The following is a 27,994-nucleotide window of genomic DNA, read 5'->3' on the forward strand; positions in this document are numbered from 1 at the left end:
ATCCAGCTACAGTTTCTCTCTTCTTTGCCCAAGAAGGGGATTCAAGCTTTTGATGGAGACCCACTTCAGTACCAAGTGTTCATGAGATCTTTTAGACACAATATTGAAAACAAGTGCCAAGACCCTGAAGAACGTTTTTATTATTTGGAAATGTTCACAAAAGTATTGTTAAAGGAACTTGTAAAGAGTTGCCAAATTATGTCCTTGGATAAAGGATTCGACAAAGCTAAGACTACTACAGGAGCATTTTGGCAACGTACAGAATTGCTTCAGCTTAAAAGAATAAAGCTCTTTCATGGCCGTCAATAAAACCCATTGATGCAAAAGCTCTACAAGCATACACTCCCTTTTTAAGAGGATGTTATAATTCCATGGAAGTTATGAATAATATTTGTGAGCTTGACAAAGCTGGTAATATGCAAATCATCTTTAATAAATTACCCTACAGACTGTGGGATACATGGAGACATTTAGCCTGTGATTTCCTGAAAAAAATTGATCGAAGAGCTACTTTAAATGATTTGGTGGATTTCCTTGAATGGTATGAACTCAAAACGGTCAACCAATTTACCTACCTCGGCTGCACCATTTCATCTGATGCAAGGATCGACAAAGAGATAGACAACAGACTCGCCAAGGCAAATAGCGCCTTTGGAAGACTACACAAAAGAGCCTGGAAAAACAACTACCTGAAGAAACACACAAAGATCAGCGTGTACAGAGCTGTTGTCATCCCCATGCTCCTGTTCGACTCCAAATCATGGGTCCTCTACCGGCATCACCTACAGCTCCTAGAACGCTTCCATCAGCGGTGTCTCCGCTCCATCCTCAACATTCATTGGAATGACTTCATCACCAACATCAAAGTACTCGAGCTGGCAGAGTCCGCAAGCATCGAATCCATGCTGCTGAACACCCAACTGCGCTGGGTGAGTCACATCTCCAGAATGGAGGACCATCGCCTTCCCAAGATCGTGTTCTATGGCGAGCTCTCCACTGGCCACCGAGACAGAGGTGCACCAAAGAAGAGGTGCAAGGACTGCTTAAAGAAATCTCTTGGTGCCTGCCACATTGACCACCGCCAGGTGATATCACCTCCAACCGTGCATCTTGGCGGGCATCAACCTCCTTTGAAGAAGACCGCAGAGCCCACCTCACTGATAAAAGACAAAGGAGGAAAAACCCAACACCCAATCCCAACCAACCAATTTTCCCTTGCAACCGCTGCAACCGTGCCTGCCTGTCCCACATCGGACTTGTCAGTGGACACACCCCTCCATAAATCTTCGTCCGCGAAGCCAAGCCAAAGATGTGTACATTGCAAAGGATCAAGTAGGAAATACCAGAGACGCTTCAATGGAGAACAAAGATGTAAGGAGGTCTAACTTACAGACTAGTCTGAAATTGAAATGGAGTACCTTTGCAACTACAGTGTCAGTTATAAATAAAGAAATAGATAAAGTAACTAAGGAAAAAGAGAATTTGCCTAGAATTGTTTATTCGGTAAAGGTGGACATGCTTTAGAAATGTGTTGAAAAAGAAGGAACATAATGACAAGATCGCTTTTTTAAAGAAAAATGGAATATGTTTTAGCTATTTGTGTAAAGGGCACATCAGTAAAAACTGCAAAAAGTGACTTAACTGTAATATATACAGTCAGAAACATTCTAGAATGCCGCATATACATCAAAGGAACAAGAAATTGGAGAAGGAGCAAAGAGAAATAAAGGATACATCTGAAAACAGTGTTACAGCCTTTGTTCAGACAGGTGGACTTACTGGGCCTGGGGCAGGTAAACTGCAAACGTTCAATAGTGTCTGTACAAGTTAAGACTAGGAACGAGAATACAACAGTGCATGATTATTCACTTCTTGATTCAGGCAGTACTGCATCCTTTTGCACGGTGGGATTAATGAACAAACTTAATCTTCAAGAAAAGATGAAGATTATGTTGAAAACAGCATTGTTTCATGCTTAGAGGTTGCTGGATTGCATGACAAGGATTTTTGTAATTTTCCAAGTTTATACACTCAGAAGACTATGCCTGTGCATGAAGGAAACATCCCCATAATAATGATATCCATCAGTTTCTTATCTGTGGAATGTTAATCTACCTGAAGTTAATTCTGAGGTAGAGATGCAGATTGGTTCAGATCTGGCAAAGGCCTTGGAACTACTAGATGTAATACAGAGTGTGGGAAATGGATCTTATGCTGTTAAAACCAGGCTTGGTTGGACAATTACTAAGCCTTTAGCAGGAAATAATAATATTTCACAGGAGCAGTTAGAGAAAAGTATCAACAGGATTTCAGTTGTGAAATTTGATGATTATGGGAACAGCTAAAGACTGTAAAAAAGAAAATCACTTCAGAAAAAAAAATCTGAACAATGTGAAAATAAATCAAAGGTACATAAACCAACATTGAGGGAATTATTTTCCTCAGAAATGGATGAAAATTAAATATTAGATGTTGCAAATAATGCTGGTGATTATTCCTGTGTAATTGAATCCAAGGCAGGACAAAAATAAATGACTGAGAACAAATTTGAAAGTACCTTTTGTAGGCCAAAGGTTACAGCAGACAAGGTCAATGAAGAACTCACGCAACACACTGGCGAATGCAGAAAATTGCACTGATGGAATAAAGGAGCATGTGACCAACAATTTGGTGCAACTGCATTCAGAGAACAAAATGCTGAAAAGGGACTTTGAAACATTGGATAATCATGAAAACACTAACCAGAAAGATGTAGTTGTAGATTGAATGCACAAAGCCAGAAAACAAGAAAAGAATAACTGCTGAGTAAATTAATATTGTTGTTGAAGAAAGAGATTCAGCATTATCAAGATGCAAAAGGTTGGAGTAAAGGAACAAGTTCTTGGTTAATAACACAAGACAGTTGACTACAGAAAATAATCAAAAACATATCTGAAGGGCCAGCTAATAACAATACAGAAAGAACGAGAAATTGCAATGTAATAAGATGAAGAAATTCAAACACTTCGAGTTTACTATGGCATGGCAGAAAGCAGAAATACCAATGTATCTCATGATCTTTTCATTCCAGATCAAGTTATCAATTTCTTGTAAGATAATGAGAGAATTACTTTCTTATCAAAAAAATTTAATACAGAAAGAGAATGTGATAAAAGGTTTCAAAACAAATCGTCAGGAACTTAGACTGAATTGGAGGTTGCAAAATTGGATCTAGAATTACATGAAAAAGCAAAAGAAGCCAGAGTGGTTGAAAAAGCTGCAGTTCTAGTTAAAGAGATTTGTTTGAGCCATAAGTAAAACCAGTCTACTTCTTCACAGATGTTTTGTACAAATGTGGAGGCTGTTGATGAATTTGAAGAAATACTGTCGATTTAACCTTACTTTATTTGACCAACTGTGGAAAAGAAAGAAAAAGATGAGAAAATCTGTAGCAGGGAAGGTTAAAGAGATATGTTTATTAAAATCAAGTGGATCAGATAAATCTTCAAAATCTAGTTGTACGAGTTCAAGTTCTTCCTATGGGAAGCGGAATGGTGAAGAAAGGAAGAAAGGCAAACGACGGGCTGAAGAAGTACCTCATGCTAAACTCCAAAGGAATGTTGTATCCTGTTGAAAATTTGAGGTTTACTGGTTGTGATAGTACAGATCTATCACCAATGTATATAGTGTATATAGTTATAGTATCTAGACTGTGCTTACAGCGATTGGCTGAGAGCTTAGCCACGTCTACTGTCTGGGCCTTAAAGGGTTGTGTCCCTAGCCAGGTTGGATCATTCTGGAATTGTCGGCCACCTGTGAAGAGCTCCTGTATTTTGCTAATAAAAGCCTTGGTTTGGATCAACAAGTCTTTGATTCTTTCGACGAACTCTACAATTTTATTAGCAAAAAGAAAAAAGAATTTTTTTGAAAGGGATGGAGCGTCTGACTCGGCCAGAAAAACTTGATATCGACCCACAGTCAGCTACAGCCTTCAAAGCCTTTAAGTTCTGGCTGCTGAACTTTGAAAACTTCCTGAGATTCATTCAGGTAGAGGAGGATAACCAGCTAACAGCATTGCTGTCTATGGTGTCCTTGAGAGTCTATGAGAACATCCAGGATGAGACTACTTACTCCGCAGCCATAAAGGTACTGAACGAACTGTATGATCAACCGGTGAACAGAGTTCATGCTCGGCTCATGCTTGCATCGAGGAAGCAACAGCCTGGCGAGTCCAGCAGGGCATATTTACAAGTATTAAAGGTGTTGGGCAAGGACTGTAACTGTGTGGACAAAACTGCTGCCGAGATCACAAACGATCTCGTCTGGGATGCCTATGTGGCATGAGCAGTGGGTTAGTATATTAGTGGGCCGGCTGGAGCATGTGGATAAATGGGAGTTTTTTAGGTTGGCAGAGAGTGGTAAGTGGGGTGCCACAGGGGTCAGTGTTAGGCCCACAACTGTTCATCATTTAAATTGATGACTTGGAGGAGGGGACAAAATGTGGTGTAGCCAAGTTTGCGGATGACACCAAATTGAGTGGAAGAGCAAATTGTAATGAGGATGTGGAGAGTCTGCAGAGGGATAGAGTTAAGCTGGATGAGTGAGCAAAGGTCTGGCAGATGGAGTACAATGTTCGTAAGTGTGAGGTTATCCACTTTGGCAAGAAAAATAAAAGAGCTGAATATTATTTAAAGGGTGAAAAACTACAGCATGCTGTTGTGCAGAGGGACTTGGAGTGCTTGTGCATGAATCGCAAAAAAGTTAGGTTGCAGGTGCAGCAGGTTATTAAGAAGGCAAATGGAATGTTGACCTTCATTGCTAGAGGAATTGAATTCAGGAGTAGGGAGGTAATGTTGCAACTGTATAAGGTACTGGTGAGACCACACTTGGAGTTCTGTGTCCAGTTCTGGTCTCCATATTTGAGGAAGGATATACTGGCTTTGGAGATGGTCCAGAGGAGGTTTACTAGGTTGATCCCTGGGATGAAGATGTTGACTTAGGATGAAAGGTTAAATCGTCTAGGATTGTATTCGCTCGAGTTCAGAAGAATGAGAGGAGATCTTATAGAAACATATAGGATTATGAAGGGTATGGATAGGATAGATGTAGGAAGGTTTTTTGAGCTGGCCGGGGAAACTAAAACAAGAGGACACAGTCTCAAGATTCAGGGGAGTAGGTTTAGGACAGAGATGAGGAAAAATAGTTTTTCCCAGAGAGTAGTGAATGTTTGGAATTCTCTAACCAGGGAAGTGGTTGAGGCTGCCTCATTAAACATATTTAAAATTCGGTTAGATAAATTTTTACATGATAGAGGAATTAAGGGATATGGGGAGAAGGCAGGTAGGTGGAGTTAGGTCATAAATTAGATCAGCCATGATCGTATTGAATGGCAGAGCAGGCTCGATGGGCCATTTTTAGCCTACTCCTGTTCCTACTTCCTATGTTCCTATTAGAGTGCCAGTTGGAGCATGTCCAGTGTGTTTGTGTATTAGAGTGCTGGCTGGACCATGTGCAGTGTGTTCGTGTATTAGAGTACTGGCTGGAGCATGTGCAGTGTGTTCGTGTTTTAGAGTACTGGCTGGAGCATGTGCAGTGTGTTCGTGTTTTAGAGTGCCGGCTGGAGCATGTGCAGTGTGTTCGTGTATTAGAGTGCCTGTTGGAACATGCAGGAATTGGGAGCTTTAGAGTGTATTATAAAAAAACATGGCAGTGGCATAGAAGAAGGGAGAGCAAGATGTTCATAACTTTTGTTGATTGTTTATTACAGATGTTATTTATAGTCATTTCATCGAATGTTAAAGAAGATAGTTATAAGTTTATGTGTTAAATAAAAGATTTAAATACATCTGGACTAGTATTGGAAATAATTGAAACATGTCTCATCCGGCCTCCAAGTGACTATTTATTGGATCAAAGTCACTACACCTTCTTTATCTTTTAGCAGCCGAACCTTCATTCTCATCATCCTTTTGTTCTTCACATACTTAGAATGTCTTGGGGTTCTCCTTAATTCTCTCTTCTCATGCCCCCTTCGAGCTCCTAAGTAATTTCTTCAACTCCTTCCTGGCTACCAGATACTTCTTATGAATCCTTCCTGTTTCCTACATCTAACATATGCTTCCTTTTCCTCTTGACTAGCTACCTGACCTTTTCCTACCATCTTCTAATTGTCTCAGTGGGACAAACCTATCTTGCACCCTGCACAAGTGGTCCCTAAACTTCCTCCACCTTATTTCTGTGCTTTCATCCTTAAACAACTGTTTCCAATTTATTCTTACTAGTTCTTGCCTCATCCCTTCATAATTAGCCCTTCCCCAGTTAAGCTCTGTCCCATTTTTTACTGTTTTTATCTTTTTCCATAGCTATGTTGAAGCTTAGGAAGTTGTGGTCAATCTCACCCAAATGCTCCCCCACCTGACCAGGTTCATTACCCAGAACGGCCTCTCCTCTTGTCAGCCAGCCCACAGGAATCTTTCTTTAAACCACTTGAGAAATTCAGCCCCATCTACCCCAATTGCATTCAGTAGGTGCCAGTCAATATTAGGGAAGTTGAAATCGCCCATAAATTCAACTCTGTATTCTCACACCATTCCAAAATCTGCCTGCTTATCTGCTCTTCAGTATCTCGAGGGCTATTTGGGGGGGGGGGGGGGGGCTATGGATTACTCCCAGCATAGTGATAGCTCCTTTCCTATTTCTGACTTCCACCCACACCGACACAGTGGACATTCCCTCTGCAGCATCCACCCTTTCTGTACGCATGATACTATCCATGACCAGTAATGCTGCTCCCCCCCCTTTTCTACTTCCCATCCTACTCTTTTGAAAACTCCTAAAACCCTCCACAGAAACATTTCCAAATTCCTTTCAAAGATTATTCAGCTAATTTAGACAGAAATGTATTTTAAAGGCTTTATTCTGTCCCCTTCCTATCAAAATGTCATTTTGGCAATAAACTGACATCAAGACATTGAAACAGTTAGTCTGTTTCACTGTTCAGATACTCTCCAGCATTAGTGACATGGCGCATTGTGAGCACAAGTCTCTCTGTCCTTCACTATGTTGTTGATTGTACACAACTGAGTCCCCCATAATGCCACAGTTCAAGACAGTAAGGGGAAACTAATGGGGCTCCACTAAGTTGCTAACCCAAAAATAGTCCTAGTCTCCATTTTCTGTTCTCCAATCCTTTATTCATGCTAATCCATTACCCCAAGGTCATGAGTGTTATTTTATCACATAAGTTTTTTTTTCTGGCATCTTATCAAATGCCTTTTTGAAATCTACTTATTCCTCTTATCCACCTGCCCATTACACCCTCAATGAACTGAAATAAATTTGTCACAGAAAATTTCCATTTCAGAAGATCTCATTGATTTTGCCTATGATTTTCGAAATATCCTGTCAATAATTCCTCAATAAATATTTGAAGCGTTTTTCCACTGACAGGTGTCAGGCTAACTGTCTTATAGCTTCCTGTTCCATGTCACCCTCCTTTCAAAAAGCAAAATGTTATGCTTGTGAGTTTCTGATGCTTTGGGGCCTTTCCAGAATCTTGATGACCAAAGCATCAGCAATCTCTGCAGCTGCTATTTTGAACAATCCAAGATATAGTCCTGGTAATCTTGTAGTTCCAATGGCTTATCAGTATATTTCTTTACAGGATGTGATTAACAGAAGCTTCCCTTGAATCTTCTGCAATTATTGGGGTCCTTCTTGTACCATCTTCAAAATCACTACCATTTTGTTATTTCTCGGTCTCATGTTCTCAGGAATCAATGTTTACTTTAGCTTTCACCTTACTTTATATATATTTGTAGGTGCTCTCTGCCTGTCTGTTCTTGTATTTCTTCCTAGATTGCTCTTGTATTCTATTTGGTCCTTATTGACTACTTTAAAGCCCTCTTTCCCAACCAAGATTATTTATTTAATTATTTTTCCAATTTGATACCATCTTTAACTACCTTCCATCTAACCACAGATTCACCTTGAGTTTAATTTCCCAATGGAATATATTTTTCTTGAGAATTATGAAATATCTCCTTAACCGTCCACTGCTAATGTAGAGGACTGGTATCTATACCTCATCCATGTTCTGGAGTGAGATTGCAATTAGCAGTCTACCCTCTTGAGGAGTGAAATACCCAGACTTGTTTTCTTCATTCAATTCCCTTTGTTGAATCCACAAGCTTGTGGGAGGTCCATCACCTCTGCAGAGGTTTGAGGAGCTCTCTGGGCATGAAAATGCATGGGTTTATATGCTCCAACTCTATCTGACATTAAAAATTCATGAAAACAGTCAACTTCCAAGTGGCAAACATTATCCCGTCAACTTGATGCATCATATTGTGGACCATCCCAAAAAAGATTCTTTTCCTCTCAGGTAGTTTACAGTTTCGGTTCACTTAGTTCTTGTAAGGCACAATGATTTTGGAGAAATCAGGTCTGGTGAAGCTTTTCAGCAATGCTGTTGTTGCCAGGCAACACACATGATGGGCCTCCCCACTGCCCTTGGGTATCTGCAACAGTCTCAACATAAGCATTAATTATGTTGTATTAAACATCATCTGTCTAAACAAGACAAATCCACACTAATCCATTTTCCAAGTTCACTCTGAATTTGTGCCTTTGCACTTGCCTTTAAGTTTATCTAGTGTCACGTTTATTTAATCTGAGCAACCTCCTCACAGCTTCATCTCTTTGTGCTCTCCAATTGGATCAACTATCATCATTGCTCTCCATACTTCACTCCCTTCCATACAAGACTTCTATGAACTCTATGAGTCCATTGATAACCTGGGCTTCAAAAAGATGTGGCTACAGTATTATGATTCCTTTCCTTTGCTTTAGTCACTTACTTCAAGAGTAGTGTTGCCCTCATGTCACTCTAGACAGGACACTTCTGGAGTGGAAACTTGCTTTATGTTTTTACCACCTTTTACAACTTAATAAGAAATAGGAGCAGGAACAGGCCATCTGACCCTTTGATCCTGTTCCACTCTTCAATAAGACCATGACTAATCCAACCACTTACCTGCTGACTGTTTGGCGTAACTGAATTTCCCTACTTTTCAGAAACTATTTCAGAAATAATTGTTTTCCACTTTCACTCCTTAATGTGCAAGGCTTTAATTTTTCAACATTGCCCTCTGGCCCCAGACATCTCAGAGAGGAGAAACAGTTTATCTATCTAATCACTTCCATAATATCGTACAAGTCACTCTTCACCTTTCTAAACCCAAGGGCTAAAAAGCTCTTGGTCTCCACTGTATCAAAGACAATTCTCTTTGAAACTCAAAATACCTTGGTTTTCTCATTTTTCCAAGCCAGGGCAGAAATAGCATCTCGACAAACTGAATGCCTGCCTTGCATTTTAAGAACTGGAATTGAAATATTACAGTATCTCTCTGGACTGGCACTTAACCACTTGTCTGAAAGATACAATAACACTGTGCACTTCCTCCCCAGATCAAAGAAGAAGCACTCCCTGGGGCTCAGCCAACCCTGGTTAAGGATCAAATTTCTCAATGTAAATGTTGGGTTTTAAACCAAATTCGGTCCTTTTCTCTGAATTCTACTGTCCCACCTCCTGACAGTGGCTTACGAATTTCCATGCTACAATTTGCAAGTGTAGGAATACAAATATTTTCTGTTGTTGATATGGGATAATATGGCAAACACTGACAGTTTCATTAACACTTTCTAAATTTCTACACTAAAGGCCAAAAAGTGCTTTAAGTGCCTTTAATACATCATTGAATATTCACTCAATGCTATCTTTAAAAATCTATGAACATAGCAATCAGTTGAGTGGTAGATAAATGGTTGCTGGCATTAAACATTCCAGCTGCAATCTTAGCAGCCAGGAACAGATATTTAGCATATGAAGCAGTACCCTTCCAGCTCCAGGAAAGGTGGATGCTGCAATGGAATGGCATGGGAAAGAGCACTAGGATTACTATGAATATTTATTATCCATTTTGATGTCTCTTTTAATTTAATTAAATTGGTTTGTTATTGTAGTTTCTTTTCTTTTTAAGTACCTGTTTGGCTGCAGCAACTAAAAGTTTCAGGCAATGCACAATGTAAATGACAATAATTTCATTATCATTGAGGCTGATAAACATACTGAGTGATAGGGGCATTCTAGATTTTCATTTTAAATTCCATGGTTCATGCAGTCTTCAAAACCGTTGTTTCTTATTGCAGTGTGCAAGGTTCATCATTCTCCTCCAACCCAATTCTCGACAAACATACAAGACTTCGTTGCCTCATAAATCTTAAGGCAGACATTACAACAAGAAAAAGAGTGAGATTTATTACTCACAGGGTCATAAAAGCAATCCCGATGTCCTACAAGCCTGGTGTCATTGGCTGCCTTTTACCCAAACTGTTTATTTAGTGACTCTGCTAGATATTTCTTTGTGTTAGTCAGGGTGTACAGTTGCAATGCGATACACCTGGTGTATGTGACTGCGCGGAAAGTTAGCGACACCAGGGAGCACATATAAAGAGCCCGAGGGACTGTCAGCTCTAGACACTGTGCCAAAATTCTGATAAAAACTATCAAAGGATCCACTAAGAACCATTTCTTGAGAAAGCACTGAAGACCTCAACCAAAATTCTCAACCGCCAGAAGAACTCGGAGTTCAGAGCCTGTTCTGCTCCTGGAAACAGACACAAAATTGTTGGAGGAACCCAGCATGTCACACAGTGCCCAAAGAAGGCAAAGATATATAATCAACATTTGAGCCCTGTGCTCTTCGTCAAGGTATGAGCCAAAAAATTGGCTTTTGCCTCTATGGACCCAGCGAGACCTTCTGAGTTTCCCCATCACTTTTGTATATTACTACAATCACAGTAACGACAGACTTTCATGCTTCACCTGCTAATGAGGATACAGACAATGTGGATATTCTACCCATTGTCAGCATTTAAACTGTAATAAAATAGAAAGCAATGGGAAAAGGAGAATGGAATAGAGTTCACATTTCATCTGAATCATCATAACTTCAAGAATGTGTCCAGACGAGATGTGAATAGTTGAAGCAGGATTACAAAGAAGAAGAAAGTGCAAAGAAATGGTTTAAAGGCGGTAGCTCAGTGGGTCTCAACCTTTTTCTTTCCATTCACATACTACTTTAAGTAATCCCTATGCCTTAGGTGCTCTGTGATTAGTAAGGGATTACATAAAGTGGTATACAAGTGGAAAGGAAAAGTTTGAAAACTGTTTTAATTGTATTTAACTGACTCGTTATGCGCACGGTTTCATAAATTCAAAGGAAATGGGCCAATGACAATTTTTCTCAAGCAAAATATTTCAGTAACCATTGGGTCTAGAGAAATGGTCCTCAACCTTTTTTCTCCTACGCCACTTTAAGTACGCAGTGAACTGGAATTCACTGTCTGTGTTGTTCAGATGGCTGGCTCCTCTCTTGGCTCCACCCTCACCTATCCCAATATAAACCCTGGTTTTCCCACCCTACCTCAGATTCACCTGAGAACTATTGTGTCTACCAGCCATTGATTGTAAACTATTAAAAGCTGTTTATACTCTTCACTGTCTCTGAGTGCAATCTGTCATGTTACAATTTTAATAGTTTAATTTTGAAGCAGGATGGAAGCCCTGTTGAAGCCAGGCACATTCCAGATTAACCCTCTGTCCCCAGAGGCTGTAAAAGAATTCGCCTACTGGCTGGAGTGCTTCCAGTCCTACCTGATGGACACACAAGATGTCTTCAACTCTGACAGTCTCTGGCAATCTGCACTTCTCTCTCGAATCAGCCCCAAAGGGGACTGCTGTCATCAGGGACTGTGCTACTTATGAGTCTGCCATAGAAGGCTTGAAGGCTCTCGTAACGTTGGCAACTTTCGAGTGAGTCTCTGGACGATTATGTCCTTGAACTGTGGGTGCTGACTACAAAGCAGTCACGGCCTGGGTGAGAGAGGAGGAGTGAAGTCAAGGTACATGAGGCAGCAACTGCTGGAGTTGGGGAAAAAAGACTTGGCCATCATCCTGGAGCTGGCAAAAGCAGTCGAACAGGCCCAATCGGGAGCTGATGACCTTACAGGTGAAGGCAATGCCTTTTTAGAGACCAGGTCATTGGGGTGCCGGTGGCCCCTGCAGACAAAGCGCCGACTGTTGCAGCTACGTGTAGCCAGGGATGCTACTTCTGTGGACAGGCCTAGCATCCCCATGCCCGATGCCCCACGAAGGATTCCGTGTGCTCAGGATGCAGTAAACGAGGCCACTAAGTGAAGATCTGCCGGGCTAAAGGGAACTCAAAGAGTCCGCCCCCTCTTAAAGTCTTCCTCCTTCCCATTATTGGCCAAAGCCTAGGTGGCTTTCGTCTACATTCAGAGCTACATGCTGTTCATGAGTATGCACCCTTCCAGGTGTAAAGTAATTCCTCTGACGTAGCTCTGGCCGCTACCCTTAATCAGGCAGGCAGGATTGTTGCTTTTTCCTCCTACACCCTACAAAGCTACGAGCTTCAGAACCCATCAGTGGAGAAAGAGGCTCAAGCCATTTAGAGGCCATCAAGCACTCGAGGCATTACCTGGCGAGCAGAAAATTGACACTGCTCACAGACCAGTCATTGGTGGCATTTATGTTTAATAATGCAAAAAGGAGTAAAATAAAGAATGATAAGATCGCTAGGTGGAGAATCGAACTCTCCACATATAATTATGACATCGCATACAGGCCAGGTACTCTCAATGAACCTCCAGATGCCATGACAAGAGGAAGCTGTGCCTCTGCACACATCAGCCAGTTGCAGTCGCTGCACGATGAGCTTTGCCACCCAGGCTTCACTCACATGGCTCATTTCGTCAAGACTCACAACCTGCCCTACTCCATTAAGGACATCAGGGAAATGACCAAGTCCTGCCAGGTCTGTGCAGAGTGCAAGCCACACTTCTACCACCCCGAAAAAGCACACCTGATAAAGGCATCCCGCCCCCTCAAATGACTCAGTATCGATTTCAAGGGTCCCCTCCCTTCCATCAATGGAAACATGTACTTTCTCAACGACATCAATGAGTACTCACGTTTTCCATTCACCATACCCTGCCCAGATATGACCATCACCACAGTCATCAGGGCTTTGCACTCTATTTTCACCCTGTTTGGGTATCCCAGCTATATCCATAGTGATTGAGGCTCATCATTTATGAGCGAAGAGCTACGCCAGAACCTGCTCGTAAGGGGCATTGCCTCAAGCAGGACGACTAGCTCCAATCCCCAGGGGAACGGACAAGTTGAAAAAGAAAACACGACTGTATGTAGTTTTTTTTTAATGTATACTCTCTGTTTTTCACCCACAGCTTCCCTTCTGAAGGAAGGAGAGAATGTAGTGAAATGGAATTCACTGTCTGTGTATTGTTCTGATGGCTGGATCCTCCCTTGGCTCCACCCTCACCTACCCAAATATAAACCCTGGTTTTCCCACCTCACCTCAGATTCACCTGAGGACTATTGTATCTACTAGTCTTTGATTGTAAGATATTAAAAGCACTTTTGTACTCCTCACGTCTCTGATTTCAATCAGTTGCGTTATGAAGTAATCTCTTACTAATCACAGAACACCTATAGTATAAAAATTACTCAAAGTGGTATGCAAGTGGAAAGGAAAAGTTTGAAAATCACTGTGGTAGCTCTCAAAGGTCTAGTCGCAACTATTTAGGATTTCTCCAAATGAGGACTCATTCTGTCAGGTCATGAGTCCCGCCTCATGCGTTCTCAGTGCCTACACCCTGAGGACCACTCTGGATCATTTGACCAGTTGAGTGATTTTATGTTCCCACTTCAGATTTCTTTTATCCTCAGGATTAGATTTAATTTCCTCAATTCTTCAGCTGATGTGCATACAAAAAAAGAACATTGACAGGACAGCAAAAGAAAACTGCAGAGGTTTACAAGGAATTAAAATCAGAAATAGTCAAGGGATAACCTCTGGAAGGTTGGAGTTATTTTAAGACCATAAGACATAGGGGCAGAAATAGGTTATTCAGCCCAATGAGTCTGCCCTGCGCCATTTATTCATGAGTTCATCCATTTTACCACTCAGCTCCACTGACTGGCCTTCTCCCCGTCACCTGGTTAATCAAGAACCTATCAATCTCTGTCTCAAATCCACCCATTGACCTGGCCTCCATAACCACCTGTGCTAACAGATTTAACACCCTCTGGCTGAAGAAATTCCTATGCACCTCTGTTTTGAGCTGATGCCTTTCAATCCTGAAGTCATGGCCTCTTGTCCGAAACTCTCCCTCTTTGGGAAACAACCTTTCTACATTTACTCTATTCTTGTCTTTTATAATGCAAAATGTTTCAATGAGATTCTCCCATCATTCTCCTAAATTCCAATGAATACAAGCCAAGAGCTCTCAAATGCTCCTCGTATGATAACCTTTTCATTCTTAGAATCATCCTAGTGAACCTGCTTTGAAAACTCTCCAATGTCAACACATCTATTCTTAAATAAGGAGCCCAAAACTGTTCACAATTCTCTGTGTGGTTTAACAAGTGTCTTATCAAGCCTCAACATCACATCCATGCTCTTGAAATGATTGTCAGCTTTGCAATGGGGTTCTTATCTCTTATTAATGTAATGGTCTTGTGTGCAGACATTGGAGCAATAGAATTTGTAGTTAGTTGCCAGCTATGCTCAATTTCTAGCATTTGTTCCTCTCAACATTAAGTTGAGAGGAACCAAGTTCAAGTTTATTGTCATGTGTACTGAGGTACAGTAAGAAAGGTCATTTTGCGTGCAATCCAGCATATCAACCCATATACAGTACAGCAATTAAAAATACAGTGCAGTTTCAGTGAGAGATTAGTTAGAACAGAGCAAAGGAAACAATTTTAAGAGGAAAAGTGTTAATAATAAAGGAAATATTAGAGTGGAAGGGTAGGAGTGGAGATTGATTGCAGTGCATGTGAGGAGCTGCTGGGAGCAATTTGCCAAATGTTGCCTTGCATATCTATGTAATAAGCCTTCAGGTTTGCCTTTCCAAAGTGCAACTCCTCACAATTACCCAGATTGAAGTTCATCTGGCACTTCTCTACCCAACCCTGCATCCTGTTTATATCCTTTTGTAACCTACAACAACCTTCAACACTATCCATGACTTCTCTAACCTTTGTATCATCCACAAACTTTCTGAAGCATCCTTTCGCTTCTTCGTCTAGGTCATTTTTAAAAATAACAAAGAACAGGGGTCCAAGAACAGATCCCTGTGGAACTTCACTAGTCATTGACCTCCAGGCAGAATACTTTCCATCCACTATTATTCTCTGCTTTCTATAGGCAAACTAATTCTGAATCCACACAGATCCCATGCCTCATGACTTTCTGAATGGGTTTCTCATGGAGGACCTCGTCAAATGCTTTACTAAAATCCATATACACTACATCTACTGCCCTACCTTCATCAATTTCTTTTGTTACCTCCTCATAAAACTCAATTAGTCTTATGAAGCATGACATTCCCCTCATGAAGCTATACTGTCTATCCCGAAGAAGACTGTACTTCTCCAAAAAAAATCCTGTCCTAAATAATCTTCTCCATAGTTTGCACAGCACTCACTGGCCTATAATTACCAGGATTCTCCCTATTACAGTGCCCTCCATAATGTTTATTTTAGTAATTGCAAAGGGAGTGGTTTTCCAAGGAAGACCTCCACTGCTGATGACGGAAGAATTCTCATTGTAATGAGGAAAAATCACAAATGCCTGTCCGACAGATAAGAAACACATTTCATGAGGCAGGTGTGGATGTGTCAATGACACAGAAGACTTTATGAACAGAAATACAGAGGTTACACTGCAAGATGCAAACCATTAGTTAGCCAGGAAACATAATGGTAAGATTACAGCTTGCCAAGAAGTATTTAAAAGAGCTTATAGAATTCTGAAAAAAGATCTTGTGAACAGATGAGACCAAGATGTATTGGAGTCATGGCAAGAGAAAAGTGTGGAGGTGTAAAGGAACTGCCCACGATCCAAAGCTTACCTCCTTTGCCATGGTTTGCATTTTACAGTGTAGCCTTTGTATTCTGTTCATGAAGTCTTCTGTGGACAGTAGTCATGGACACATCCACACCTGCCTCCTGAAGGGAGTTTCTGATCTGTCACATACATTTGGGGATTTTTCTTTATTACAATGAGAATTCTTCTGCCATCCGCAGTGGAGGTCTTCCTTCGAATACCAGTCCCTTTGCAATTATTGAGCTCATCAGTTCACTCTTTCTTCTTAATAATGTTCCAAACTGTTGATTTTGGTAATCCCAAGATTTGAGTGATGTCTCTTACAGTTTTATTCTTCTTTTTCAGCCTCATAATGGCTGCTTTAACTTTCATTGGCACAACTCTGGTCCTCATGTTGAAAAATGGCATCTATAGACCCCAAAGGTGATCAAAAGCTGAGAAGCAAGCCTAGCTTTCTTATACCTGCACCAATGAAACAATTAAACATACCTGAGTGCTCACAATCACCTGTGAAACCAAATATTCCAAACATTATAATGCCCTGAAATGAGGGGACTATGTCTAAAAAGTGTTGCAATTTTTACATGATCAAAAGCAAAATATATACAAATAATCTTGAATAAAATCTGGAATATGCACTTTAATTACATGTGAATTGTTAGATTTTAAATTTAAAAGAGTGGCACACAGGGGCAAATAAAGGAAAATTAAGTATCTTTGTCCCAAACATTATGGAGGGCACTGTACATTATTTTTAAAAGGGGACTACATTTCCTATTTTCCAATCCTCTGGCACCTCTCCTCTGGCAAAAGATCACTCCCTATGCCCCAGCTATCTCTTTCCTCCCTTCCCACAGCAACCTGGGCTATATCTCAACTGGCCCCATGGACATCAATCTTAATGTCTTAATGTTTTTTATGAAGATTCATTGCTTCCTCTTTCCTAATCTCAACATGGTCTAGCACACAAGCCTGTTCTTTTCTGACCTCGCTTTGACCAAGGTCCTTTTGTCTGGTGGGTACTGAAGAAAAGTCTTCATTTAGGAGCACCCCAATTTACTCTGCCTCCTTTTTACTTAAGCAGCCCTACCTTCACTCTTGTCATCCTTCTGTTCTTTACGTATGTATAGAATGCCTTGGGGTTCTCTTTAATCTCACGTCTCTTTTGAGTTTTCATAAGTTCTTTCTTAAGTGCCTTCCTTCCTGTGATAATAATTCTCATGAGCCTTTTCTGTTTTTGCTTCCTAAATCTAATGTTTTCTTCCTTCTTCCTCTTAACCGGCTGCCTCACATGTTTTGTCAACCACAGTTCCCTTTTCTTACCAGTTTTTACCTGTCTCAGTGGGACAAACCTATCCTGAACCCTGTGCAAGTGGTCCCTAAACATCTTCCACATTACTTTGGTGCTTTTTGCTGAAAACATCTATTCCCAATTTCCTCCCTCTAGTTCCTGCATTATCCCATTGTAATTAGCCTTCCCCAATTTAACACTTTCAGATTCTGCCTGCTTTTATCCTTGTCCATAACACTGCTAAAGCTCAGGGACTTATGGTCACTCTCACCAAAATGACCAGGTTCATTTCCCAGGACTAGATCAGTATGGCCTCTCCTCCAGTTGCCTGGTCCACATACTATGTCAGGAATCCTTCTTGGAAAAACCTGACAAATTCTGCCCCATCTGAAGCAATCTCCATCAGCATTTACAAAAATGGATACTCTCCTCGGTCATTGAGTGGATGTGATTTTACCCTCTCCAGCCAATCCCAGTACTTCAGGCCAGCAGCTTTGTTTTGAAAGGCAGAAGTATTCCAAAGGAACAGCAGTGTCCACAGACACTTGCCCCTGCTTCATGGCTTCCAAGGATGGCATTTCTTTCACCATGTGAAGAGGCCTCACCTCTCCTAATTTCCATGACCTACAAGCTGCAGTTGGGCACCCAAATGATTGCTGGAGCTGGCCTGTGGCATTTAAACGACACATGGGTTTTTATAGTCATTCAGGCTCCAACTACCTCATCTCCAATTGTTCAGAGGTGGACTTTCCCCTAGGAAATATTTCTGATGATCTGTTAAATGATCACAATCACGCCTTCTCTCCAATTAACTGATAAGATTAAAATCACATGAACAGGACCTGTTTCTCATTTACCATTTGAGGCACCTTGCCATGCAGAAATTAGTTGCTGCATTTCCTGACATGACAGTAATGATTGCAAAATGGTTTGGAACATGGGATATTAAATTGGAACATAAAATAATTTACCTTTCTTCCTGGCTAATCATTAATATCAATAATGTGGACCAATCTGTGTACTGAATCAAACACCTGAGCTTTGCTTCTGGTCAAATTCAATTCTAAATTATTGTGTCATTCACATCCCACAATTTGGATTTAGCAGATGATAGACTACTGACGAGTATAACATTTGTATGCTTTTGGACTGAAATCTAACAATTACTGATGATGGCATGAATAAACAAATGTATAGCATTCCACTGTTATATTAATTGAAGCATTAGACTTGTTAAAGCAGTTACCTTTTCAATAAGCAAAATGATAAGTACATAAACATCTGATATCATTGACCATAATTCATGATTAGGCTTAATTATTTTAAAAACAAAGATAATGATACAAATTTTCTGAGCTGCCTAATCAAATGATGATGGGGTATAATGGAAGCTTTTCAGTGAAAAGATATTCAGTGAATGCTAAAAATATCTGCTAGTATGGAAAAAAATACCTATGTACTATTCATTATGTATTCATTAATCCATTACTATGTAACAATTTACTATGTATATCAACTACACTGTTTATGGGAATTATTAATGTAATTAAGTAACAGCCACAGTATGTGGAAAAGTTAGCTGATTATAGTAAGTTGTAGAATTTGCTGACTCCAAAGCCTGCTAACTTTAAAACACAAACAAAGCCTGCTAACTTTAAAACACAAAGAGGGAAAATATTTTCATCCCCAAGGCTACACAAAACTGCTAACTTTAAAACACAAGTCCAGAGAGAAAACATTCAAGGTCATACATGAGTGTAACCGGAGATCAGATAGGACAAGTTAGACAGGATGAGGTAGGGGGAACCATAGAGGCAAGTGACTTATTTTGAAACAGGCCAGTTACAAGAAGATAAGTGTAGCACAGGGAGAAGTGATAAGAGTACCATGACTGAGAAACAAACCTAGGATAAGCTAATTGGTACAAAATATCAATCAAAGTCGAAGATTGAGAAGTAACTGAAAATCTGTATAAAAAAGGGACGGTGTCTCAAAGCAACATGCATTTTTTTAATTACTATATATATTTACTTTGTATTATTATTTATATTTACTTTGTATGGCTACAATTATCTTTTTTTAATTACTCTAAACTTTTAAACATTTACTATGTATCTAATTGTAAAGTATCTAACTGCAACCATATGTATCTAATTAGCAACCCCGTGTAACCATGTACCATTTACGGATAAAAATATAAGGGTGGAAGAAGTGAGGCATAGCATGTGATAAGAACTTGACAAGATAGAGAAGAAAGGGGGTCAGAAAATAATAGTGGCAGAAAATGTTGGAACACGTGGTCTTGAGACATGATGAGGTAAATAAATAAGAAATACTAAGCAATACTGATGGCGAATTGAGAATCAATGTGTAGCCAAGTTAAGGGATAAAGGTTTAAACTTCTTGAAGAATTCTCTGTGTTGTCTGACTCATTACTGGACCTCAGAAAACCATGACAGAATTGGCACTACAGCAGGGTCAGAAAGAGACTCATCAGAAAAGAGATGGCTGGTCGAGAGCTCTTCTCAGCCCCTTGGGGATCTTCTAGGAGCCAACAGATGGTCACCTGAAAAAAGTGTAAGCGGTTTTCACTTTAAATTTGGACTAAGATCTGCTGGGAATGGGGGTCTCCGGGGACACAGAAGTGCCAAATGACAGTCAGATAGTCTCTCTGATCCAAAGAATCTGCTGACAAATTGACCTGAAAGGAGGTTCAGAGAATTGATCAGGAAAACTGCACAGTGGGGTGAGTAGTAGTAAGGGATAGAGTTTGATTAAGTCCTCACGGATACCACCCTAGGGAAATAGGGGTCTACACAGGCAGGATAAAAATCCTCATGGCTACTGCCCTAGGTAAATAGGGGTCTGAACGGATGAAGGGTTCTGTAGATACTGCCTTAGATAAATAGGGGTCTGCGTGGGCAGAACAGGTAAGGTAGACAAAATTGGGATTAATTGGACAAATTAAAATCACAAACTGTTAGGGAAAAAGTAAAGTTGCATTGAAAATAGCATAGTAACCACAAAGAGTGGACAGGACAGAAATAAAAGACTATGACTGGATGGATTGATGGAGTGTGCTGAACAAAACAGTGTAATTAATAAAGCAATTGCAGTTGAAATTTTAATTAAGAAGTTCCCAGTATCTAAAAAAAATCATAAAAACCTCTGAAAAAATGGGAGGAAAGAACAAAAAAGTTGTCAGCTAAATGGCCAAAGGAAAGGTACCTTCGACATAAACATGTGTAATGAAATGGAAGTATTGATCAAAATTTATAAGTTTAAAGATAAATCCAATATATGAGAATGAAAGAGAGAGCAGGAGGTAGAGATACTGAAGCTTTTCAGAACAAAAGAGAGACTGGGGAAAGCACGTCAGGCAGTGAGGATAACTAAAGAAGAAAGTAAAAAAAACTGGAGAAACAGCCTGAACAGGAAGAGAATCAGGAAAAGCAACTGAGATTTTGTGGAGTAAATGTAACTCAATGTTCTTATCATTCAACCTTGATATAGGGGAGAGGGCTACAAGGGGTGTGATTTACCTTGTCTTCTTCTTTTGCTTGGCTTCGCGGATGAAGATTTATGGAGGGGTAAGTGCATCTTTTGAGGGGGAGGATGTGGAGGGGGAAGACGTGGACCTGTCCTCGGGCCTGTGCAAAGGAGCTTTTAGGTGGAGTGCAGTGTGCGCAGTACTGGCCCACCCTTTACACCCATGGTTCGGGACGTGGCAGCGAGGTCCTTGTATGTAGTATAATGATGTAATCTTTTAGTTCAACTTGTTTTCTTGGGTGTATAAAAGTTGATGCTTCCATTTGTTGAATAAAACTGAAAACAGTTAACTTGGTGTCCAATAAAGAGTTAACTGGACCAGTTCTGTGTGTGTGTTCTTTGCATCAGGAAGTGGCAGTTTCAATATGTTTGGCAAACCAGCCAGGAGTCCAAGATTGAGGAATGCTTGCTAGATGGTGTCAGTGACCGGCTGAAGTAGCATCTAAAGACTAAAGAACGGGCCCATGGGACACTTTCCCAGTTCTTCTCTTAAGGTGTTAGATCAATTGATCCTTCCCTCCCTATATCATAGCTCTGGCAGACTCCAGATAAACTAAGAGTGTCACATCCTGAGCACACAGAGGATAAGGGCTTGAGGATTTGCCTAGTGATGGGATAAAAGTACCACCCAACATTACATGTTGTCCTAGTTCTGTCGCCCTGCCTTAGACTGGTTGTTAAGAGGGGAAATCCCCCATGTGAAGGTCAGGACCCTGAAGTGGGCGCAGAAGAACAAAAGGACAACATGGGACAAGTGGGTGATAAATCAGTAGTAAATGAGTGATGAGGGGACCCTTGAACAGCCAACGTTTTATTTTGTATCTGAAGTATGGTAGAAATCTAATTTGGACAGGGAGTTGTGCAACTCAGAAAAAAGTAGGAATTGAGCAGGAGGCCAGAAAAGGTCTGGCCAGATAAATTTATGATAGAGTTAAAAAGGTAATAATATATCAGAAAAGGGACCGGTCCCATCCAATTACAAGGAGCAGAAAGAAGAATTTACAATGGTAGTAATACAGCCGTGGCAAAAAAAAATTAATGTGGGAAAAAGAATAAGAAGCCACGGGGGAGGAACCTTTGGGGATCTCAATTACATGTCTGGAATATTGCTTGGTAATCAAAGAAAAGTTAATAATGATTGCCAGCTCCTGCCCTGTCTGTGCATTATATTTTTAAGGCTGAAATTAAACTTTTCTGCATGTAAGATGTGTAATAAAATTAAATTTAAATAAGGAACAGACCAGCACCAACTGCAGAATGTGAAACTGATTTAGCATTTCAGATTAAAGATATGATCATTACAATTAAAATGGTAATGCATTTTTTCAGGCGTCAAATGGTTAACAAATAGAAGGTGAAAGAATAAGACACCGGCGACCCAATGTCAGGCAAGGCGACCCTATTCTTACAGAATGACGAGAATGAGGAATCAAAAAATTCCTTGTGGGCAAAGCCACACCCATATGAACTCTAGCAACCACAGTGACCAGACCTGTGTCTCACTAGTTACAATAAAGAAGGCTTTGTGGCAGCACACCACTAGATAGGTGAACTGGCCCCACTTGTAATCCACACGTTGGGGCAGCCGGCAAAAATGGCGCTGTTGGGGGGGGGTTTCCCTTCTTCTCAGCACAGGGATCAGAAGCCCACGCTGGGGGACCACGTGATTCCCGAGTGACGTCAGCGCCCCCCAGCGCGGTTCTCAGCCAGGTCCAGGCTGGGAGTATAAGTCCAGCCCAGCAGCTTGCAACAAATCAGTTCTGCTCACTGAGCTCAACTCGTGTGGTTGTGCATTCTTTTAGTAGCACTGTAGCTGCCGCTACAGTTTCTGACTTAGCTTTGATGTAAAATTGCTACTCATTTTGTAAAAAACAAACTTGAAAGTTTGCCTCGCACTTTTGTTGACAGTAGAAAGACTGTGCGTAAGTGAGGAAGAAAGGGTTAGAGAGCTTGAATTTAAAGTTATCTGCAGTAATTTGAAACCTGCCTTCCAGAGTGCTTCATGTGATAGTACATATCTATCACCAATGTACATAGTGTATATAGTAGTGTATATAGTTACTGTATCTAGACTGTGCTTATAGCGATTGGCTGAGAGCTAAGCCACACCCATTACCTGGGCCTTAAAGGGCTGTGTCCCTAGCCAGGTCGGATCATTCCGGACTGGTCGGCCACCTGTGAAGAGCTCCGGTCTTTTGCTAATAAAAGCCTTGGTTTGGATCAACAAGTCTTTGGTTCTTTCGACGAGCTCTACAATTTTACTAGCAAAAGAAAAATTTTTTTGAAAGGGATGGAGCGTCTAATTAGGCCAGAAAAACTTGATATCGACCCACAGTCAGCTACAGCCTTCAAAGCCTTTAACTTCTGGCTGCTGAACTTTGAAAACTTCCTAAGGCTCATTGAGGTGGAGGAGGATAACCTGCGTCTAACAGCATTGCTGTCTATGGTGTCCTTGAGAGTCTACGAGAACATCCAGGATGAGACCACTTACACCGCAGCCATAAAGGGACTGAAAGAAATGTATAACCAACCGGTGAACAGAGTTCATGCCCGGCTCGTGCTTGTGTCGAGGAAGCAACAGCCCGGTGAGTCCAGTAGGGCATATTTACAAGTATTGAAGGCATTGGGCAAGGACTGTAACTGTGTGGACAAAACTGCTGCCGAGATCACAAATGATCTCGTCCGGGATGCCTATGTGGCTGGGCTCAGATCAAATGAAGTGAGGCTGCGCTTGCTCGAACAAGGGGTAGAAAAACTAGAGGACGTGGCCCGGATTGCAATCACAATGGAGGATGCAGCCTTAAAGTCCACCGAGCTCTCTAGGGACTGGACCCCTCGCTCTGATGTGAGTAGAGTGCCCTTCTACCCTACCCCTGACGGCCTGTCGGCTGCTGCTACCCTGCCCCGTGAGAACCCGAAATGTTATTTCTGCGGGAGGGACAAGCACAGCAGGTCCCAGTGCCCAGCAAGAAAAGCCAAGTGCCAGAAGTGCCTTAAAAACGGCCACTTTGCTGCAGTCTGTAGGTCTAAAATGGCCGCCGGCAAACACAGTGCCTCGTGTGAAGCTCAACCGCCACTATCCCATTCAAACACTTCTTCCACAGAGCTCTCGTCCAATGAGAGCGAGGGCTCCCCTGCACGGCAACGCCTGACGTCACGGAGACGCCGAACCCGGAAGGGGCAGCCCACCCTCGCAACCATGGTGATGGCCCGCCTCTCGCCCCCGTGCGGGACACTCGACACTGCCGCCGCCACAGCCACCCCCGGGGCCGACGCTACCGCCGCTGCTGCCGCCGCCACAGTCACCCCCGGGGCCGACGCTACCGCCGCTGCTGCCGCCGCCACAGCCAACCCCGGGGCCGACGCTACCGCCGCTGCTGCCGCCGCCACCGCCACCCGCGGGGCCGACGCTACCGCCGCTGCCGCCACCGCCACCCGCGGGGCCGACGCTACCGCCGCTGCTGCCGCCGCCACCGCCACCCGCGGGGCCGACGCTACCGCCGCTGCTGCCGCCGCCACCGCCACCCGCGGGGCCGACGCTACCGCCGCTGCTGCCGCCGCCACCGCCACCCGCGGGGCCGACGCTACCGCCGCTGCTGCCGCCGCCACAGCCACCCCCGGGGCCGACGCTACCGCCGCTGCTGCCGCCGCCACAGCCACCCCCGGGGCCGACGCTACCGCCGCTGCTGCCGCCGCCACAGCCACCCCCGGGGCCGACGCTACCGCCGCTGCTGCAGCCGCCACAGACACCCCCGGGGCCGACGCTACCGCCGCCGCAGCCACCCCCGTGGCCAACCAGGTACTCACCCCAGCGTCCATCACCGACGACCGCCAGGGCCCGACCGCCGCGACCGAACAACTACAAACCCCACTACTTACTATTCACCCGCCAACGCCGCCACAACAGCACTTCCGGGAAGTCCTCCAATCTGCTCCTCGAGCGTTGACTACGTCATCCCGTTGCGTGACGTCATCGCGCAAAACTCCCCGGTCAACTGCTTCAATAACATTAAACCAGCAATGCTCTCATCCCCTCACCAGAGCAATGGAACTGATTAAAGTGCATGGACACTACACCAATTGCTTATTTGACTCTGGGTCAACTGACAGCTTTATTCAGCCAGATCTGGCCCTCCGTTGGGGACTTGACATTATTCCCACTACCCAGAGGATCTCATTAGCGACGAGGTCGCACTCGACTGGGATAAAGGGGTATTGCATTGCCACGCTGGAAGTACAGGGCGTAACGGTCACCCACTTCAAATTATTCGTCCTTCCCCAATTGTGCGCCCCAGTGTTGCTGGGATTAGACTTTCAGTGTCAGTTCCGAACGGTGTCCCTACACTTTGGGGGACCCCATGCCCCCCTCTCGGTCTGCCATCGCCCCACCCCCGAAGCACCCGAGCAACCCGCCCCTGTGCCCCGGGGCCAGTCCTGCGGCCTTTCCACACTCCGGATTGCCCCGCCGGCACTCTTCGCAAACCTCACCCCTGGCTGGAAGCCTGTGGCCACCAAAAGTCGGCAATATAGTTACGAAAACAGGAAATTCATTAGGAGTGAGGTGCGTAGATTGCTGGATGAGGGCATCATTGAACCCAGTTCAAGCCCCTGGAGAGCCCAGGTGGTGGTTGTCAAGAATGAAAAAAAACTACGGATGGTGGTCGACTATAGCCAGACCATTAACCGCTTCACACTCCTGGATGCGTACCCCCTGCCACGCATCACGGATGTGGTGAACCAGATCGCCCAATACCGCATTTTCTCCACTATTGACCTACGTTCGGCCTACCACCAGCTCCCGATCCGCTGTGAGGACCGACCATTCACGGCATTTGAGGCGAATGGGCGGCTATATCAATTTCTCAGGGTACCATTCGGGGTCACTAATGGTGTCGCGGTCTTCCAGCGGGAAATGGACAGGATGGTGGACCAGAACGGGCTAACCGCTACCTTCCCGTATCTGGACAATATCACCATCTGCGGCCACGACATGCAGGACCACGACGCTAACCTAGACAAATTTCTCCAAACTGCCCGTCGGCTGAACCTGACTTACAATTTGGACAAGTGTGTCTTCCGGACCACTCGACTCGCCATTCTAGGTTGTGTGGTGGAGAACGGGATAGTCATGCCAGATCCTGACCGCATGCGTCCCCTAATGGATTTACCCCCCCCACATACCCAGAAAGCTCTCAAACGTTGCCTGGGCCTTTTCTCGTATTACGCCCAATGGGTTCCACACTACGCCGATAAGGCACGTCCTCTTATCAAGACCACCTCCTTTCCCCTCTCGACCGAAGCCACAGCGGCTTTCGATCGAATCAAATCTGACATTGCTGCTGCGACGCTGCACGCGATCGATGAGTCTGTCCCGTTTCAAGTCGAGAGCGATGCACCCGACTTCGCCCTGGCAGCCACCTTGAACCAGGCCGGTCGGCCTGTAGCCTTCTTCTCCAGAACCCTCCAGGGTCCTGAGAGTAGACACTCCTCGATCGAGAAGGAAGCGCAGGCCATAGTTGAAGCAGTGCGTCGTTGGAGACATTACCTCGCTGGGAGGCGCTTTACACTGTTGACTGATCAACGTGCAGTCTCCTTCATGTTCAGCAACACCCAGCGTGGTAAGATAAAAAACGACAAAATCGCCAGATGGAGAATCGAACTCTCCACCTTTAACTACGACATCCTGTACCGGCCTGGTAAGCTCAACGACCCGCCTGACGCGCTCTCCAGGGGGACGTGCGCCAGCATACAGATGGACAGACTACGGAAACTCCATGAGGCGCTCTGTCATCCAGGGGTCACTAGGTTTGCTCACTTTGTCAAGGCGCGCAACTTACCCTACACAGTCGAGGAGATCCGCTCCATGACCCGAGCCTGTGCGGTGTGCGCTGAATGCAAGCCCCACTTCTTCCGTCCGGATAACTCCCACGTTATCAAAGCCACCCGCCCCTTCGAGCGTCTTAGCGTAGACTTTAAGGGCCCCCTACCGTCGACCAACCGTAATACCTACATCGACGAGTACTCCCGCTTCCCATTCGCTGTGGCCTGCCCAGACACCACTGCCACCTCAGTGATACAGGCCCTTCACACTATTTTCACCATCTTCGGGTACCCCAATTCCATCCACAGTGATAGGGGTTCCTCATTCATGAGTGCAGAGCTGCGACAGTACCTTCTGGAGTGTGGTATTGCTTCAAGCAGGACCACGAGCTATAACCCACGCGGTAATGGCCAGATCAAGAGGGAGAATGCCACTATATGGAGAGCGGTTACACTGGCTCTCCGGTCTAAAGGTCTCCCCACCTCTCACTGGCAGGAGGTTCTCAGTAGTGCCTTACACTCCATCCGCTCCCTCCTATGTACTGCAACAAATGCCACCCCCCACGAAAGGATGTTCCTTTTCCCGAGGAAATCCGAATCAGGAACCACTGTACCGGCATGGCTCACCGTCCCTGGCCCCGTCCTTTTGCGACGCCACGTCCGGCACTCAAAGAACGACCCCTTGGTCGACCGGGTGACTCTACTCCACGTGAACCCACATTACGCCTACGTTAGGTTCCCAGACGGGCGGGAGGACACTGTTTCGGTGCGGGACCTAGCTCAGGACGCGGGAGAACCAGCAAACCCCCCAACCCAACCTTCCCCAACTCTTTATTCTCCAGGCCCCGTGCCGCAGCAGAAGGACCAACCGCACCCGGGCCACCCTGCCGACAACACGACTGGGGAATTGAGCGACGGAGCAGTCGCACCCGACAAGCCCGCTGGCGACACCACTCCAGCGACCCCGATCCCGGCACCACGGCGTTCACACCGGATGGTCAGACCCCCTGACCGCTACAGTCCTTGACCTACCCCTTCCTTTCATTCTCTCCCTCGTTTTGTTTTTCCCAGGGTCAGTTCTCCAAGAAGGGGTGAATGTGATAGTACATATCTATCACCAATGTACATAGTGTATATAGTTACTGTATCTAGACTGTGCTTATAGCGATTGGCTGAGAGCTAAGCCACACCCATTACCTGGGCCTTAAAGGGCTGTGTCCCAAGCCAGGTCGGATCATTCCGGACTGGTCGGCCACCTGTGAAGAGCTCCGGTCTTTTGCTAATAAAAGCCTTGGTTTGGATCAACAAGTCTTTGGTTCTTTCGACGAGCTCTACACTTCAATCATGCAGCAATTTCACA

At 43.7% G+C, this 27,994-nt stretch overlaps 2 protein-coding genes across 2 annotated transcripts in view; one reads left to right on the top strand and one right to left on the bottom strand.

Annotated features, from left to right (window-relative positions):
• Positions 1 to 27,994, bottom strand: part of LOC138763184 (metabotropic glutamate receptor 7-like) — a 583,408-nt gene that overhangs the window by 122,978 nt on the left and 432,436 nt on the right. The window lies entirely within an intron of this gene.
• Positions 22,983 to 27,787, top strand: LOC138763185 (uncharacterized). Its single transcript, XM_069936933.1, has 2 exons — positions 22,983 to 23,659; positions 27,477 to 27,787. Exons 1-2 carry the CDS (start codon positions 23,105 to 23,107, stop codon positions 27,543 to 27,545), a joined length of 624 nt encoding a protein of 207 aa, XP_069793034.1. The 5' UTR covers positions 22,983 to 23,104; the 3' UTR covers positions 27,546 to 27,787.

This window comes from Narcine bancroftii, chromosome 5 (genome assembly GCF_036971445.1).
Source record: "Narcine bancroftii isolate sNarBan1 chromosome 5, sNarBan1.hap1, whole genome shotgun sequence".
NCBI lineage: Eukaryota > Metazoa > Chordata > Chondrichthyes > Torpediniformes > Narcinidae > Narcine > Narcine bancroftii.